This window comes from Pagrus major, chromosome 19 (assembly GCF_040436345.1).
Source record: "Pagrus major chromosome 19, Pma_NU_1.0".
NCBI lineage: Eukaryota > Metazoa > Chordata > Actinopteri > Spariformes > Sparidae > Pagrus > Pagrus major.
In genome coordinates, this window is record NC_133233.1 from 16,726,854 (window position 1) to 16,746,375 (window position 19,522).

Consider the following 19,522-nt stretch of genomic DNA (forward strand, 5'->3'; position numbering starts at 1 on the left):
TTAGTGTAAATGTGACATGATTTATTCAGCAAAGAAAGAAAAAAAAAGGAGAAATCGTGCACATTTTGAAGCTTGGCGTGCTTGGTTTAATTCATAACATGCATATATTAATGGCAGTTATTTTACATGGAAGTTTAATAAGATCATGTGGGCTTATACATGTGTGGGGAGAGCTTAGCTGTAAGACTACACTCATGACACCCCTCCTCTCCTCTCCTCTCCTCCCTCTCTCTCTCTCTCCCTCTCTCTCTCCCTGCTGCCTCACTGCGGCCGCTCTCAAAACGTACGTGACGTCGTTTCCTCTCTCCAACATGGCGCAGGAGGCAGGTCGTTAATGGAAATCTGAGGGATTTACCCCACCTTCTGTGTTTATTTATGTTTGTCTGTTAGGGGCTCTGCGGCTGACATTTGTAAAGGGAATACATCTCCATTCGCGGCGGCTGCAGCCCTCTCCCCTCCCCTCCATTGGGACCAGGCACACCTCGCCCCAAATTCCGGTGCGACATGTTTGAGGGCAAAAAGACGAAAAACATGTTCCTCACACGAGCTTTGGAAAAGATCCTGGCCGACAAGGAGGTGAAAAAGGCTCACCACTCACAACTGCGCAAAGCCTGCGAGGTGGCACTAGGTGAGTTGTGTTGTTTTTAGCATCACGCTTTTTGGCTGTCTTGGACTCATTGATTTAGACACGTCATGCACCCTTTCACTTATTAACCCGGTTGTTCCTCAACAATGTCGCAGCGTATTTTCCATTCATCAAATACCGGCTGCCGTGGTTGCCTACTCAGTGCCTCGCGTTTTATTTCAGCAAAAACCTGCGTATTTACTTGACGTGGCACCGGGCTCCGTGGGAATGATTCCGTATTAAACACGGAAATGGTGCAGGAGGGGTGGGTGTTTGCAACACTGAGCCGATGCTGCGAAACTAGTAGCGATTGTGAGAGCAGGCCGGACAACCGGGCAGAAAACAAAGTTGTTAGCGGCTCTGTCTTCCCTCAATATCGTGCTAACCCACAGCCACACATCACACATTCGTCAAGTGTCGGCTACATGGACAGACACTGCTTAATTTCACACGCTTAACCCCATAAAGGTGAGGTGTTTGTGCCTCTTCCTGGTACACAGCAGACGTAGCTGTGCAGGGAGTGTTGGGAGACGTGTTTGTTCGTTTATTATATCTTTTATTCATTAGCCAGGTTAATCATTAAATGCTCCCGGCTCTCTTCTTTATTATTCTGTTGTGAAACAACATGTAAAGTCGGGAGAGTGATGGCAGACGGTGACAGCTGTCAGTAGCACCTCGATGCTAGAACAAAATCAAGATGTCGGAAATCGGAGTGAACGACTTCCGGTTACAACTAATAAAATAAAGTTACAATGAGGACACGTGAAAATGAGCAAAGCGACAAATACTGGAAACACCAAAGTAGAAGAAGTTAATATATTGTTAAGGTATGATAATCTGAATTTACAGACTATCTCAACAATAACTACACCCCCGTCAGCCGTTATCACATAGACGGCGCTTTTATATTGAAGTCAAGATCAATAAACATCCGCTTTTAGCTGAACTGTACGTGCTAGCTTAATTAAACTATTCGTTAGCAGGTGTATTTTTTCGTAAAACACGTCCTTGGGAGTGACTACTTTTTTTAAAATAAATATACCATTTTAAAGCAGGTTGGACAAAACACACATTCACACAGGATCATGGCTCGTAAAAGCTTTCCCTTTGTTTTTGTTCTCCACGTCAGACTTGTTTTAATCTCTTCTGTGTCTTGGAACAAGCTGGGTTTTGTCCTGCAAGGGGAGTAACATGACACTGCCAGAGAAACAATGGGTCCATGTTGTGCAGCAGCCAAACATCCTACCTGCTCCGACAGTTGCTTCTTTTATCAGCTCATTCAGCTGTTTGGGGGGGTTTTGCAATGGCCTTGAAGGCTAAGTACACCAACTGTACTGTATTTGTCAAGGCTTGCTCTGGTGTTTTTATAAAAGCCAACCACCCACACAAGTGATATATTCTTCCCCCCCTCCGTATTGTCTGTAGAGCAACAGAAAATAAATGCTGTGAGTGGTTAGCCTTCATTGAGTGAGTGAGCTTTTTTCTAATATTTCCCTACAAGGGAATCTGAGCATGAAGTCTTGAATTGATGATGTCATCAGGTGAAACTCTGTCCTTTTGTAAATGAATCTGCTACACACCCTGTGGGTTTTATTGCAACTGAAAGTGAGTCAGAACAAAACCCGTAAACCAATAAAACCACCATGGCTACTGACTGTCATATAGCATCTGATTAGTTATTCCATTATTTACTGTTTATCGAGCAGCTCCATATATTTTTTCTGTAGATGACATCATCACCATTGTCTGTCTCTATGCTGCTGATTAAGATTCACCAGTTAAAGATTCAGAGTGTAGGATTTAATGGCATCTAGTTGGGTGGTTGGAGATAGCAACCAACAAAATACCTCTCAACTCAAAAAACATTTAAAGAATGCGAAAGGCCCTCTCTAGAGCCAGTGTCAGGTTTGTCCATTCTGGGTTACTGTAGAAACGTGACGGTCCCCATGGAAGAGGACCCCCTCCTTCTGTTGTGGGGATACAGCTGTATACAGGTTTTCAAGGCATACCCTGATATGATAATCAGCTGTTATCATACCTTGTAAGTTTGCTTGTCTACAGCATTGAATTCTATCATAGAAATTTTTATTTAAAAAAATGTATATTTCAAGTTTATAGGAAATGACATGTTTGTCCTGACATAATATTTTGTGAAAGTATCAAAAATCAACAAAAATAACCCTTCTGTTTGAATTCCTGTCAGGGTCATTGTAATTGACAATAATAATTATAATTGTGTGATACCATGAAACCATGATATTTTCTGAGATGTTACTGTACCGTGAAAATATCATATCATTGCAGCCCTACTCTGTAAATGTAAAAGGTCCTTTCTAAGGTAACAAAAACCTTGATTGTACACTAATGAAAACATATTATGAATATTATTTTCCATTTTTCTGCCAATAAATCTTAAATCATCCTAATATCTACCTGCTGGACCTTTGAGACCAAATTCTATTTTAGGGTGTACTTCCCCTTTTAAAAAGCACAATCAGTCACACAGTCAGTTGTTGGAAGTCCTCTCAGGTCAGAAAAGGAAAGAACACTGCTCATGTAAAACTACTGTGCAGCATTACAGTGCATCAATGAAATAGTAGAAAAAATCTCGTCACTGTGTTGATTTTAGCTTCACACTGGGACTCAGCTGTACATCAAAAATCTTCGAAATGAGATTCTCGGGAATGAGCGTAGCAGCTCTACAGTTGTAGTGCATATCAAAAACGACTGGGTGACCTAGTATACTGAGTGACTTACATAATCCCCCCTAGCTCTTGGGGCTCTGAGACATCTCAGAGAGAGTGCCTGTGCCAGAGTCTCCTCTTTGCTGTCACTGAAAGTTGACACTGTTTAAAACTAGGTATTGTTTGAGTAGTACGTTGCATAATACAAGTTGGTATTTTTATTTAGCTTCATACAGATTTGCACTCTTGTGTGTATGTGTGTGTATATATATATTGTGGAAGCCCATTTTGTTTTTTGGTTGCAGATATGAGGTAAAAGGTTCTGCCTAGGCTACCTTTGACAGACAGCCCACCTTCCTTGCAACTGAACTGACCTTTCTTTTGGATTATCAAAATGTCACTCAGCAGTTTCCCCCCCAAAAAGAACATCATCTCAATTTCTCACACACTCTAAACTGCAGCGGTGCAGGTCCTGTTATCTTTGGATCACACCGTCTGCTTCTTTGAGGGGAGCTGTCAGAAGGAGGGTAAGACTGACAGTTAACTCACAATATCAAAGGCCCGCAGGCTGTATATGCCTACCACCTCTTAGAAGCCAACACAAAGGCTTTGGTTCATTGTTGTCACGCGTTGCTAACTTGATATGATGCTGGCTTTGTGGATGGTCCCATTGTTTGTAAAACCAACCTGTCCTCTCCAGCTTGAGAAGTTTATGTGGCTGTGCTGTCATACTGTGAATGTAAAAAGCTAAATAAAGCGTCTCTGTACAAGCTGGCATGCTAAGAGGAGTGAGGACTCGTTTCCAGGCTAGTAGTCGCTTAAGGAGATGAGTCCTGCTGAGCACACTGCTCATTATCTCTGCCCATAAGGTGTATGATCTGAGGGTCACTTGCAGAGGTCACAGCAGCCTGGAAACCTGTTGCTGCGGCATTGTTGATGCCTCCCTTCAATTTCCGTTACCTGCAGATGCATATTTTATCAACACTCTTGAAGCAGCCACTGGAACGGGAACTCCACTATGTCCGAAGCTTTGTTGAATGTCTACTCAATAACCTTTTTTTGTTGTCATCTAAAATCACAATAGCAGTTAACTAGCATGGCTAACAGACACAGAACAACAAGGACATCCAGTTGGATAAACCTTAGTTGCCACCTAATTAAATCCATTTATTCAGTGGTTTTTAGGTCCTGGATTGCTCCATCAACTTTTGAGAAAAACATCAGGCTCTCATAGCTTTCTAAATGCTCGATTTTCTTCATCAGAAACTTCACCTGTTTCACACTGAGCAGTCAAATCACAGTGCTTGTTTGGGCTGTATTTGAGAGCAGCGTGTGAATTTATGCCAAAAAGTTATGTTTGTGAGCAAGCATTACTGTTGATGTCAATTGGCTTGTCGGCTTGCTTGCTCGGAGATATTGATGGTTTGAGTGCCTGTGGTGTGTTCCTGATGGTCTGCGGGGTTTGACATTCATTAAATCTGAATGTTTTGCAACATGGGGTGGTTATGAGAGAAGAAATTACAATAAACCAGGAGCTAGCAGCTATATTGACATGGTTCACTGGATTTTGGCACACTATAATGGTAATGTTTGCTTTCTTTAATTGATTCGATTAGTGCTCCTGCTCTAAATTCATTGAGATTATCCTTCTTTAAAATGTGAGGTCTGTTGCAGATGTGAAATTCTCTTAAATGTTGTTGTGTGTTTTGTTATCATAGTTTTTCTAGTTTTTGGATGATTATTAAGCTCCCAAACATTTTGTTAATCCGTTTAAAAATTGTTAACGATTCTAAAATATGCTGTCAGATTGTTCCATTACTTTAATTCCCTCGGTTGATATGTGTTTTCATTTGCAGAGACCTGTGAATCAGTTGTTTTTGAGTTCAAGATGCAGAATTTAAGTAATTTCCTTACTTGATCCTCTGCAACATAAAGCTCTTTTGCTTTCAGCATTGAGAAATTTTTCCTTCACTGTAAAATTTAATTTAGACCAAACACAAACCACATTATCTGACAGGTTCAAGTAATGCCATGGCATTTGAGTGGCAAAACATTTTCCCATCCAAGGTCAAAATAACCTTGAACAGAATTGCTGTAAACACACAAACATCGACAAGAGTTTGCAAGCTGCTCTTTTGCACCGAACTCAAAGCCACTGCCTGCACGGGTTGTCTTTTCTTAAGAGTAGGCAAATCTGGTGGGGAAGCCAATGGGACAAATGTATCTCAGATCATTAAGGATGGCAAACACGTGCTGCTTCCCCATGATAAGCTGCATCATAGTCACCACATGCTTGCCCATGATAAGCACCAGGCTATAAATGATGCCGTTTGTTAATCAAGGTTTGCACCATGACTCCCTGAAGACCCACACAGCCTTCCCAAAAAAGTGCAGCACACTTACTGAATAATAAAAGCTTCACTGATTTGTGTACCTGACAATCTTTTTACCAGCATCCTTCCTGACATAAATTTATCAACCTAGAAGTTGAAGTCAGGCAGTTTCATTCTGATTTCCATGCAGCGGTGGCACACCAGTGAACCTGCTGATGAAACTTTAAGGCATTGCTGGGGGATGAGAAGTGTAAAGGAGGGAAGAGGTGGCAGCCATCAGCTACATTTTGATGTCACCCTTATTTGTAAGGCTGCTGTAAATGTTCTTTGCACTAGATGAGTTATCCTGAGGCTGTGTTTAACCTCAGTTTAACCTCTTAAAAGTATGAAAGACATCTTCCACAGTGGAGCTACAAACAAATAGAGACCAGACTAGACGAACTAATTTCTGTCAGAGAAGCCCAAAATGCTTTGTGGTAGTGTCTGCCCTTCTCGTCTGTTGTGGGGCTGCAGCAAATGTTTATTTACATTATTTATGAATCCATTGATCATTAAAGTTTGAGAAAGTAGTGATTAAAATCCTATTGAGAGTTCTCAGCCCAAGATGATGTCCAAAATAATGCCTGTTTTGTCCAAGCAACAGTAAAAAATCCAAAGAAGCTTCAAGGCTTCTACTGTTGCCATCGTAATCGACGTCCAAATCAGCATTTATCTGTTTCATTCACAAGTAATAGCCTGTCAACACTGAAGGCTCCTGTGCCACAAAGACTGGAGTTGCTCTTGCAAGCGTGTGGAGCTGTGTGTCGAAGGAATGGCACCACTGAAGTCATAGGATATGGGATTTAACTCAATATCAAGAGTGACTACTCCCAGTCATCGCGCTTCAGAGGAACACAGCACACATGTCCCCAAATATGTTTTTTGATTTCTCCGGGAGCCCTGATTCTTGTTGGGATAGAAGGGTAGGGTGAAGTGTTAGGGCTACTTGGCTCTCCAAATGGAGGTTTTTCAGGGGGCACACTTCAAACTGACCTGACACGCCAGATGGTTTGTTTCACAAAAAGGTTTGTTGAAATCCATCTGAGAAAGAGCTGCTAGAAACTGTTTGGAAAAGGGCAGGTGCTTTCAAAAAATACTACGATGAAAACACTTTGATGAACCATCTGTAACCATCAAGTTCAACCAATCAAATCAACAGTAATTGACAGTTTAGTTCTACTAGCTGTGCCCGTTGCTAAATCAAACTCTTACTGAAGATGGTCAGGTGTGTTTTCAGCAGTGCATCCACGCTAACCTCTTTGGGGGCCGCCATTGTTTACGAGCTAGCAGTAGCTTCTTGCCATTGTCACATCTAAACCACGCCTGTAGCTGCCACCTCTGTTTCCTCAAAGGATGCTGATTGGTCCGATCAGTTTTTGACCGGTCCCAAGTGTATAGCTTGAAGTCTGGCAAAATGGATTTGCGTGATTACATACCTGTGATATTGCGAAATCCAGCTGCCTAACAAGGTAAACTTCAAACTGAGGGTTTGAGGACTCTGTCATTTAAATGTATTGTCGTCCTTTTCTTTATAACAAGCATAAAACGATTGCTATTAGTGTCCTGATGTCTCAGTAGCTGGCTATGTTTTTGATGTATTTCAATGTTGCATTCCCGCCCTTTGACGGCATATGACACCCGAAATTTAATCAAAGTCCAGCAGCGAAGTTGCTGGCTTTGGTATTGTTCCTTTAATATCTGTGCAGACTGGCAGGCTAGGAGCACGGGTTGCTAATGTTAGCTTATAAAACATTGCTTGTGATTAGGTAATGAAGCAAGGATCCTTTTTTTATTTGATGACTGATTAAGCTTGACGTTGTGAAAAAATAGCGAGTGTCCATGTTCTTTTACCTCAATCAGATAAATGGCAATATGATAATACCAGGATTGCCATAGTAACTCAAAATAGCTGAAGATGTAAACGTCTGTTTACATAAACACCATTTACGAAAACTCATGATGTATGAGGGTCTTGAAGGATTGTCCCTTTTCATAGGGGGAGATTTCAACCACTACCCCTTAAAATTCTGACGGGCAAGAGGGATTTAGCCTAATTAAATATCAAGATTGTTTTCAACACCTTTTAGTACTAGTCTATTGTTTCATGAAGATGGTTAGAGTAGGGCAGGAGAGCTGCTATATGTGATTAAAAAGGTACATTTCATGTGTTGATATAAATTGTTCCACAATCAAGTCTACTGCTACGTTGCCCTGAAGTAAAGGGAGAAATGAGAAAGGGTGAAGCCCCGTGCCTGGTTTCTGTCTCGTTTCTCCCCTCCAGACTAAGTGCAGACACTTAAGCTGCTTGTAACCCCAAAGGTTGACTGGTATTCAGATAATGAGCAGTGGAGTAGTCAACATGGCAGGGCCAGTGCTCACTCTGAAAGCATAAATAATCCTTTTATCTATACAGAGGAGACGGTTTAGAATTTAGAAGGAGGAGTCTGATTTTTTTAAAATTTATTTTCTTACCCTGATACCTCCATACATAATACATCAATTCTCTCCATTGGTGCCTCCTTCAGTCCTGGGATAGGTGATAAATTAATTATACTGCAAACAGATGAGGCAAATGAAAAGAAACCCTCCCCTTTCTCCCTCTCTCTATCCCTCTTTGTTTCTGTTTCATCTCATGGTGCTTGTATTTATTTGTATTATCTATCTTGTATTCATCTAACATTTGTATTCATCTAAGGAAAGTTGGTACCAAGCTGTAATACATCACCATTAGCCAGGGGGATCAAGGGAGGAAGAGGCAGTTCAAAAAGAGGAAGGCCTGCGAAGAAGGAGGCAATGTTTTTTAAGAAATTAAGAGCTTTAAATTGAACTGAAATCAAAATGCATTTTTCTACAAAATCAGCGTCTATATCCTTGGTGTAATGGCTTTGTGGAAAGGCGCTTAAGGTTGTAAGTAATGTAACTTCAACAGAGTAAAGCGGTGAACCAACCAGGGGGACTGACATTGTTAGCTATTGTCCCATCTGTGGTTTGGGAATTTCCAACATTACTTTGTGACTCCATACGACACTTTATTTTGATAAATATCCACAAATTTCCTGAGGAGGTCACTGGGGAGGTTGCTGGGGAAACATTTATGGGTGATATTTCCGGTGCACGGTCCAGTGTTATAAAAACTGACGCAGCAGCTGCACTTCCAAGGCTTTAGAGGCGTTAGCTTAGTGGGCTAAGCAATAATAATGATATTGGTAGTATTCACTTTCTAACCTAGATCTTCATGAATTAATGAAACGTCGTAATGTTCACTTTACAAGTTGAATACAAATTTTACAATATGATGGGTCCTCTGAAATGTAAAGGGCCATGGTGGGTTTAATCCTTTAAAGGTACACAACTAGCTATGTGGGCTTATGGAAAAAAGATGAAAAAACATGTTGTATCAATGTTCGTAGGCTACAGAGGGCTTTAAGCAATGCTAGCTATCAACGTTGAGGTTATATGGTGAAAATTCATGTATTTTGCATATTGCAATATATATCACAGAAAACCAAAATATGAAAATGTCATTTTTTCCAGTGTCGTGTAATCCAACTACAAAATCCTTCAGCTTCAGTAGTCTAACATAGAGCTCTGAGGACATGAGCTCTACTCAATCATAGCTTGTCGCTAAGTCGATATTATTGGCGATATTGGCCTATCACAGATATATTGGTATCGCCGTATATCTGCTGTCTGATTTAAAAAAAAAAAAAACATAATTTTTTTACAGGACATAATGCAGATCTTTACCTTGGGGTAATATTAAATCACCTGTGAAGTTTATTGTTTTATAGTATAGATGTCATTTTGGACAATAAAATATCCTGCCTCCATTACGTGATACCCACTTTTGAGGGATCATTGCAAAAAAAATGTGTTTATGTATATGTTTATGTATTTTGTGTGTGTGTGTGTATATGTATGTGTGTATATGTATGTGTGTATATGTATATATATATATATATATATATATATATATATATATATATGAGAATATTGGTTGATATTTGAATTGTTGAATTTTTTTCTCTGTAATATTAGTATCGGCATCAGCCGGAGAAAAATCCAGTATCCGTCAGGCTCTACTGCAAAGCATGCTGGGACCTAAAAGAGTGCAGTTTGGATGAGAAAGGGACACTTTGGCTGACTAAAGTGTGGAGGACACAGTTCATAGTACACATATTTATCTTCCACTGGCTCACTATCTCCAACTTGTGCAGCACGGTCCTGCACAATAATAATAACCCCGTTGCAAAAGACAGAAAGTGCAATTCACAGTGTTGAAGCGGAAAAGTGCCAAATCATGTGTCGGCAGCGAAGTTATTAAAGATGAATTCATCTCAATAACAAAGCCAACAGCTGAGTAATCAAGGCCTTGTGGAGGCCGAGTGCTTAGTGACTTTTTGGCGAGAAAATGAGAGCCTTGAATCAGCCATGGGAGTGAGACTATTGATTAGACACAGGCTTATGCAAGTGCGAATGAAGGGGTTGGTTGGACACACGCGCACATGCTCATGCTTGTGTGTGTGCGTTACGTACACACACAAGCATGAGCATGCACACGATTAGGTAGCCCAGACAACCTCTGACAGTGTTTCCTTCTTACCCTCCAAATGTAATTACTGCTGTGCAACCTTTCCTTTCAGCCCAGACAATAGAAATGTCAGGGGTCTGATTTTTCTCAGGCTCTCTGTGGTGGTCGCAGCTGCCCCTTGTTTGGTGTTTGTTTGGTCGGAGGTGGAGGTAGACACCTACACATAGATTCATCCTCAGATTAGCCTATCTCAGTGAAGCAAAGCGGCAGTATAGTCTTTATTGTCATGCCTACGGACATTAGCTTATTACAACTGTCTGCAAAATACTGCTGCTTGATTAATGAATACACCAGAGACGTAATAATGCTCATGGCTTTCATAATGGGGTCAGTTTTTGGCTCTGAATGGAGATAAAACTTTATTTTTTGCATCTTGCACCATCATAAAGCCACAGTTTATGTCCATCTGAGTCCAGAGGTTTCTTTTCTTGTCTCCTCAGTGCATTTCTGTCCCACCACACACACATATCTTCTTTTGTTTACCTGGTTGCACCTCCTACATGGTCTATATCTGTAAACACACAGTTACCTGACCACCGTGTTTTACTGAGGTGAAAAACATTCTGACACTGGATTGAATTTTAAGCTGATCACTGCATGCGGAGTGGTAAGAGCCAAGCATGGGACCCATGCCAGATGCAGATGGGCTCTAAGCTCTTTGAAATGGAAATGCTACTGCAGGAGGCTGGATGCCCTTTCTCAGTGTCCAGCTTCTCACTCAGGTGATGGAAACTGAGTCAGGGAATGCCCTCTAACCCCTACTGTTTGTGTATAAGTGTAGAGATTGTTGGAAGCCCATTAGGAAGGAGTTATTATCATATTGCAGACTGTTGACCCACCCAACGGGCAGGAAATAATTAGGATGCATTGAATTCCTTTCCATTTTTCGTTCTCTGTACTCCTCCCTTTCTTTCTTTCTTCTGTTCGCACTGTGGTACCAGATTTTAATGCACAGAGAGAACCAAAACATGCCTCACTAAAGTGTTAAAATAAGACCTCGCATACTGTTTCCCTCTAGAAGCCTTGTAATATGAGCACCTACACGTACACACTCGTACAGCACGTGGACACAAACCACAGAGCTGGTGAGAGACAGGTTTATATAGCCGATTTGTTTTGGAAGCCAGCCTCGTCCTTGTCCCTTTCCTCCCCTCACTCTGTCTCTGAACCCGCTGTCCCCTCCCAGCGTGCTGTTTTCTTGCTGCTGTCTTGTGACGTACTGCAGAGCGTCTCCGGAGAGCCGTCTGTTTATCGCCGTCCCTCCCCGCCAGTGGAGCAGCCGTGTGCAGGCTCTGCTGTGGCTTAATTGATGAAATGTTAGAGCCCTCATGAGATTTTTGGGTGTTTGTGCATGCGCATTAAATGTGTTTGTGTGTACTGTACCTGTGCATGTTTTTATTGTGATTCTATGTGTGAACATCTTGCTGGCAGAATGTCTACTTATTGAATTAGTGTTGATTCATGAGTTTTAGTCAGCAATAATATTTGCCCAGGTGTGCGCAGCCTCCCAGGCTTTTCATCGCGTGGCTCTCCCTGCTTTACACGCTGTTGAAGTCTACAATGAATAATTATACCGCTCAGATGAGCCGAGGAGAGTCCAGTATGTGGATAGGGGTACTTTGTTGAAAAGCTCTTTGTTGGGCTTTTGGAAAGAGATATCTTGTTTTCCAACCTTTTGATTTATAAGATATGAGGGTTGATCACTTTTTACCAACCTATTTTGTACACTTAAAAAAGAGGAAGCTATTCCTGACACACAGCTTTGCAAGAGAAGTGCAGGGCTGCATGAACAATTAAATAGTAGCCGGATATTTTAAATGAAGTGTCCACATTGACAGCATGCGCCAGCGAGCAGAGCCCCCTTGGGTCGAGGTAATGGTCGCTTTGCCTCTATTTACACAACATTCTGCAAATGTACTGCACCTCGGATGAGCTGCTGCCGGTTTAAAACCACATTTGGACTTGTGTATTTGTTCATACCCTTGACAAAAATTTAAATCCTGTCCAAACTTTCTTTCACAATAGCTTCACACTTAACAACAAAACTGAAAGAGCTTTCAGAAAACACTGGTGGAAAGCTGTGATGCAGGTCACATTTACATGGTAATCTGCCAAGTTTAACAATCATCCAGTGTAACAAAATTTTACTGGTTTACAAAAATAATTAGGCCTTACTTTAGACTCCATGGACAATGTGCAGCTGTATTATGGACCTGTGTTATATATGAAAAATAATACATTAAAATTAACAAGTTATGAAAGCATTTGACTTTGACTTTGAGACTTTGTCCTCAACAAAATTAAAATCTGCAACTTTGGATTCTTTACTAAGTCCTTAGGAGTTTTCGTGTGAACATTCAAAGTTATGTTTACATTTTGTGTTACTCACCAGAATACATTATGTGTATCCTTGAGGTAACAAATGTGTTGAATGCATTTCCTTCCTCATAAAACATTTGCAAAGCCGTTTCTTAAAAAGGTATTGTAAATCATGCAATGTTTACATCCCTGTTTACCTGCTAGCAGTCCTCTCCTTCCCTGCCTTTGCTGGCGCATTGTTGATCAGTTGAATAGTGTTTGGCTGTCCAAACACACATGTCCTAATGTACACTGTAATGTAAACTCCATAGCACTACTAAGGGTTTAAACCTCCACAGGGAACATTTAATTGGAGAGCAGATGTGTTTCAGTTATGTCAGAGTATATTTTTCCTGCTACTGTGGTTCGCTCCACCAACTGCTACTTTCCTATCTCTATGGTATGGACTAGAGGTGGAACAATAAATCGATTAAATGATTAGCTGTCGACTCTTAAATTAATTGCCAACTTTTTTGGTAATTATTCAATTTGAGTAAAGTGTTTTTTGTTTATTTTTTTTGTCAAAATTCTCTGATTCCATCTTCTCAAATGTGAATATTTTCTGGTTCTTTACTCCTATGACAGTAAACTGAATATCTTTGTGCATCTTCTTGGGCTTTGGGAAACACTCATCAACATTTTTCACCATCCTCTGATATTTTACAGACCAAACAACTACTCGATTAAACAAGGAAATAATTGACAGATTAATCAAAATGAATCCATAATTTTCCAAATCAGGAAAAATTGTCAGTCTTTTGTGCTATTTGTAACTGATGGAGTTACATTTGCTTAGTGCAGTTTTGCACAAGCGCAACTTACATGAGCTCAGACACACCAGGGGTGGAGATGGGACCTGTGATTCCTGTGTTAATGGTTCCGGCGAGCTGTCCTCCCTGTGGCGGACACTCCCAGCAGGGTGCTCTGCTGCTGCTGCTGGCTGAGGAATGCTTTGTCACGCCACTATAGGCAGGGTGGCGCCCAGGAAGAAGGAGACTGGAGTTAGCCTGCGAGCAGCTCTCGTCGACAGTGAGAGACGGGGAGCAGGTTGTTTTGTGATGCAGCTGCGAGAAGCAGTGGGACTTCGATGTGATACATAATGGAAGTAGACTAACATTCTGCTTGTATGTGTTAATTGATGTTGTATTTTTTAAAATTCATCATCATCTGTATACATAGTATAGTTCTCCATCGTGTTTATTTATTCAGTGAGGGTTTAATAAATATGCATACAGATGTTTTAGCAACACTGTTTACTTTTATCCAGATACATAAACTAACATTTGGAGCAATAGGGTGTAAACGGCATTGCTCCGGGGATTTTGTTAGTAAGCGCAGCACGAGGGTAGCACATTTCTCCTTCACTCAGCTCAGACTTTCCGCCAGATATTCGAGGGATTTGAACTGGTAACCCTGCAACAATCCTACTTCTAACCTTTGGCTCAAGCTTCCCAAATACTTCCCTTGCTGATTCATCAGCCATATCTACCACAGCTGCACATTTGCATCCTAAGAGGCTGACTACACTATTGTGCACTTGATATCTAAGCCATGATCAGCTTTTGCTGTAGCTCAGTGTAAGTGTGATTGAAGGGATCACTGATAAGCCCCTTTTGAAACATGCATTATATAATGTGCTGCAGAAACCCATCTCTGCTCACTGTCAAGTTCAGCTACAGAGTGTGATGTTACCGTCTTTCAGTCATGATGTGTGTGTGTGTGTTTGTGTTTATCCGGGCTTCTCAGTCACACACAGTCACCTGAAGCTGTGAGGTTATTGTGCCTTTTTCTCTCATATAATAACATCTGTCCCTCTCACTTATTCTTCACAGTCTTCATACAGGACAGTACAGTACTAATCACGTGTACCATGGGTGCTATAACATTGTAGCGTTTTTTTGAAGTGATGGAGGTGGCATTTGTTTGTTTTTTATGAGGTGAATTCTGAGCTGAGTTGCTGAAGCTTTTCTCTCAATGGCGTCATCATCTCATGTATTTTTCACAGGCAGCCTTGTCGTGCAGGTGTCGTATATCAGACTTTGTTCTACTGAGGCTATTATGTTGGCTTTATTAAGTCTGCCACAAAGGCTGGCATATAGCAATGTTTGTGCAGCGTTGTCTTCACAAGACATGAACAGCCATGTTATCAATTTACCGTACATATCTTATCTTATCTTTTGGATTTATTGTTGTATATACATAACCTTGACCAGACTTTGATATTGCCCGTTGTGTTTACATAAGAATGTCACCAACATTTTAACCAACATGATGCCAAAATAACTAGCTTGTTTTTCCCTGCTGTTATAAGACTTGGTGTGCAAAGTGTTTTGGTCAGGTGGTTTTGTTGTATTTGTTTTTTTGAGCAGAAATGGACAACTTTTCTACTTTTCCCCGTCTTTCACCGTCAGTGAAACAAAAATGTATAAAGGCAACATTATGTAAAAATCGGCATTTTGTGAGATGCCGTCCCCCACAGTTTCTGAGTGCAACACCACTGTATTTTGTAAATACAAATCCCAGGACTGTAACAGTTTTTGAGACGTAATGTAGGTGCTAACTACAAACAAAACTCATTGCGTCATAACAATGTTATGTGTGGAAAACTTGTATCTTGAAGTAAACATGTAGGTAACGCTGTGATCCTACCCTCTCACTGAAGTTACATAGTGCAGAAACAAGTGATAGGGGGCTGGAATAGCTGAGACAGAGACACCATTCACCCTATTAAAAGATACTGTACTATCAAAATGATTCTGGAGCTGTTATTTCAAGGTAAAAAAGTTGCATAATGTTGCTTTAAAATGACAATAATGTTGTTTATCGCCATTATCCTGCCTCAAAATATAAAAGTTATTGTGACAGGCCTAGACTTGGAGATACCCAATAATAAATGTGGTTCCAAGGAGGATATTTGTCATTACAGTAGTTGGCAGAATTGACTCAGCAACTTTCATGTGTGCTGTGGTAACAAGACAGTAGAAGGGGCTTGCAGGGCTGAATGTTTTCTGAAATTGAGGAAGTGATTTATTTCCCTACCAACAGGACAAAGGCTGTTAGCACTGTAGGCTCTTCAATATCATCTGACAGTGGGGAAGCACCTGACTGGAGTGCGTGCCTGCCTATGTCCGGCTGCATTCATGCATGTCCCTCAGCCCACTCCTGCCTTTTACCAGGCTTGGAGACTGCTGTCACTTCTCAGCAGAGTGGAGAAATGATTAGCCAGCTTTTGACTGACCTTCTCCCCAGCTTGGATGCAGCTTTAGGGGGCCCTTGAATAGATAACAACCACAGGGTGTATGGGACACTGTACAACCTGAAACCAAAGTGAAAGGCTCACCCTTGCATAGTACCTGCACTGACTTTGGTCAGAGCTGGATTGGTTAACAGCAGTAACCCAGTGTGATATTACATTACTGAAAAAGGAAATTTCTACGTGTATGTGACCCACTTGGCTCCTGATGATGAAAGAAGAGTTGAATGTAGGCTTAAAATGGTGATGTCTCCAAGGGGAAATTTGATGTGCCGACATTAATGCTCATTTACTGTCATCTACTGTAAGGATCTGGGTCAAAGTCAGGGTAAAAAATACCTCGCAGAGGAGGGAAAATGGTTAAGGTGATTCAGGCTTAGCATGCTGCTCTCATACATTATGGAGCTCTCAAAGGCTTTGTGTTGAGGTCTGATCAGTGCTGCACTCACAGGAGAGCAGGATGGCTCCCTCTAATGTATCTGGTCAGTGAAATAGGTGTCTGATGCATGCTACTTCCCCACTGGTGTTTGATAAAAGCAGTGCTACAGCCTCAGAGTTTTTTTTAACACGAGCATGCTGAGGGCCGGTAATCCTCTTCTCATTTGCTGAAGCATCAGCACAGCGATAATGCTGATGATACAGCAAAGTCAAGCCTGTAATTCAGTGTTAAGTATTATGATATAAAAATTATAGCAATTTATTCTCACAACCAAAGCATTTAAAGCACATATCAATTCCTTTCAAGAGTTTCTTTGAGTCAGTTTGGATGAAGTGGAGTGGCTTTTTTCACAGTGCCGTTTTTAAAATTTATTAAGAGAACAAAAGATGTGTGGAGACATCAGTTTTGGGCTTCATGCAAGTCTGTTTCTCAAGATTCACATTTTCATAAGTTGATTCACAAAAGCCTCTTCTTCATGTAGACTCGTCAAATTGAAAAGCGGTGAGACTATCGGTTTCATCTGCATCGTTTTTGTCTTGTTTGACGGCGGCACCGACACTGTTTAACCACTCAACTGAACCACTGCCGCTCTTGTTGTTTCTCCTTTGATTATAGCAGGGCCCTGGGACAAAGCAGGGCACACAACATAGCGTCTCCAAGGTCAGCTGAATTTAGTATGGCTGCTGTAGAGCGGAGTTAGAGGGAGGGTGGGGTCTGGTTAATAAGTGACAAAAGGCTGCCATTTTTAACCAACACTTTTTTTTTTTTTTTTAGGGCTGTACAGCATTGGTTTTTTTTGGTCGATCGGTGAATCTCTACTCAAAATTGTACTTAAGTACGGAACTAATAAAACCCATATGAGTTGATCTCCACTTCCACTAGTATAATACTAATAATATTGTGTAGCCTGACCTTTATCAGCAACTGTGCAGAAACACGGTGTTTGAACAGAATACATAGATATGCAAATAAAAATGTTTCACGTATACAAGCTACTTATTGAGTGTAAAGTAGTCTTGGTTGCTTGTGCTCATGAATTTTTAAGCCATTGTTTTATTTTGGGACATCTGATCTGACTATGTTTAGTGACCTTTTCAGGTGTCTCTTGTATATACTGGGTTCATTCATTGCAGGATTATTGCATGGCTAATTTGTTTGTTTTTAAAAAAGAGATGTTGATAAATAAAAAATAGTTCAGGTCTGAATGTGTGCCTGTGTGTAGAGTCCCACTCGGCTGTCTGTGCCTGCCTCCCGGCATATGTCTGTGCTGTATAACTGTATGTGTTTGTTTTGAAACCGGTAGCTGGCAGATGAGTCGTTATCGCACAGCTTTAATTTGCGTCTCGCGTCGTCTGCCCAGTCTCAGGAGTATCCAGCTCTTATATATCTGTTCTCTCTCATCACCGACACCACCACCCACCGTTGCCATGGTTTTCGCTGTTCAAATCCTGGGGTGACAGTTCCTCATCAACACTCTCCTGACAAGCCGAGCTAATTATCCGATGGTTACTTACACAGTCAATACGACAATCCCCACCCCTCCCATCATTCTGTCTGCCTGTGTGCCCGCCTGTCTGTCTTCTTGTTTGACTTATGTGTGTATTTGCATAAATCTGATAATAACCCTGTGCTACAGAAATCATATGACGTGAAGCTAATATTAAAAGTGCAATAGCCTGGGTCAGTGCATGTTGTAATTTCACACATCCTGGAGAAGAGACCTCTGGAGTCCTGCTGTAACTTTAATATTATGGACTACAGAGCAGCAGATGTACACAGACACCAAGCAGAGCTGGAGAAAGACTGACAGACATTCATCTTTTTCTTTTCTCTGTAGCGTGCAGTGCAGTGTGATATTGCTCTGGTTTTCTCTCGGGTCCGACTCTGTGATCTTGGGCTTTGTGTAGCACTGAAGTGAAAGGGTAGCCGGGAGAGATAAAAGATCGGATTGTACTGATTATTCACTTTGGTGAAATAAACTCTGGAGCTGACTGGTTGTCAAAAATCTCAAATTTTGAAGGGAATACACAGGGCAAGAGGATTAGTCTGCCGAATATTCATGAGAATCATAATACAATATTTATGATAGTAGTGACAATCAATGGATTACTCAATCAACAGAAAATGTATGAATAAACTGTTTTGATAATCGATCAATCGTTGTTGTCATTCATTAAGCAAAAAATGCAAAACATTTGCTGGTTTCACCTTCTCAAGTATGACATCTTGCAGCTTTTCTCTGTTTTATGTCTTTGTAAATTAATTACCATTTGAGTTTTGGACTGTTGGTCAGCAAGCAATTTAAAGATAGATCATATATAATGTTCAAAAAGCACATTATTTTTCTCATACTGACCATTGCTACAGCACCTCTGTTCACTCTTAGTCTGAACGCTCTATTTTAGTGCCTGCTGGTGTTTTTGCAACCAGGGCCATGCTGGGGGCGTGGCTGAGGACAGTGACTGTATCTTAGTGACATCACAACCTTACGAAAGTCCTGACTGCTTGTTTAAAGGCACAGTTTCCGCATATGCCCTGTGGCATTTCTTCGTGAATTGAGCAATGTGATACTTTCACAAGACTTGAACAGCACCTAGACTTGCTTTGTAATAAAAAAAAAGACAGGAAATCTCAGTTTCTACAATATGGGACCTTTTAATAACAAAGAAGTGACACATTAATTGATAGTAAAGATCATTTTTTGCAGTCGTAGTGACTTCGAACAATGTATTTGGTACAGGCCATATTCTATAATACCGTATATGTACTATCAGGATGTAGAGCAGCAGTATAGATAGTTGATAGGTATTTACTATTTAAGCCAGAACCTCCAGCTTAGAAACCAAAACCTATAATGGCGCAAGAGCCTAAGAGGAATAAAACAACCACAATATAATAAGAGTTTCTCCAAAAATGTTCCCAATAATAGATACAAGAAGGACAATAGTAGACGTTTTGATCATTACAACAAATTTATCAGCAGTGCCTGGTATCTCTCAGCACATTTTTCTCCATCTGTTTGTTTCTGTCTCGCGTCTCTCTGTTTTTGTTTGTTCCTGTTAAATCTCTCGCTACATTCACACTGACTGCATCAGTCTGTCAGCCTGAGCCCAAAGTAAGATTCATTTCAGACTGAATGCTGTCCCTCCATCTTATGGTGGCAGCCGAAGTGCATTTCAGGTCAAGCATCCATTTATCCG

The 19,522-nt window shown here is 40.9% G+C and overlaps 1 protein-coding gene across 4 annotated transcripts in view; it reads left to right on the forward strand.

Moving 5' to 3' along the window:
• Positions 1 to 335: 335 nt before the first annotated feature.
• The window catches only part of arfgef1 (ADP-ribosylation factor guanine nucleotide-exchange factor 1 (brefeldin A-inhibited)), a 56,355-nt gene continuing 37,168 nt past the window's right edge, over positions 336 to 19,522 (forward strand). For all 4 annotated transcript variants that reach the window (XM_073488189.1, XM_073488192.1, XM_073488191.1 and 1 more), the window contains exon 1: positions 336 to 628. In XM_073488189.1, the coding sequence (XP_073344290.1) occupies positions 505 to 628 (124 nt within the window). In that variant the 5' untranslated portion in view covers positions 336 to 504. The remainder of the gene's footprint in view (positions 629 to 19,522) is intronic.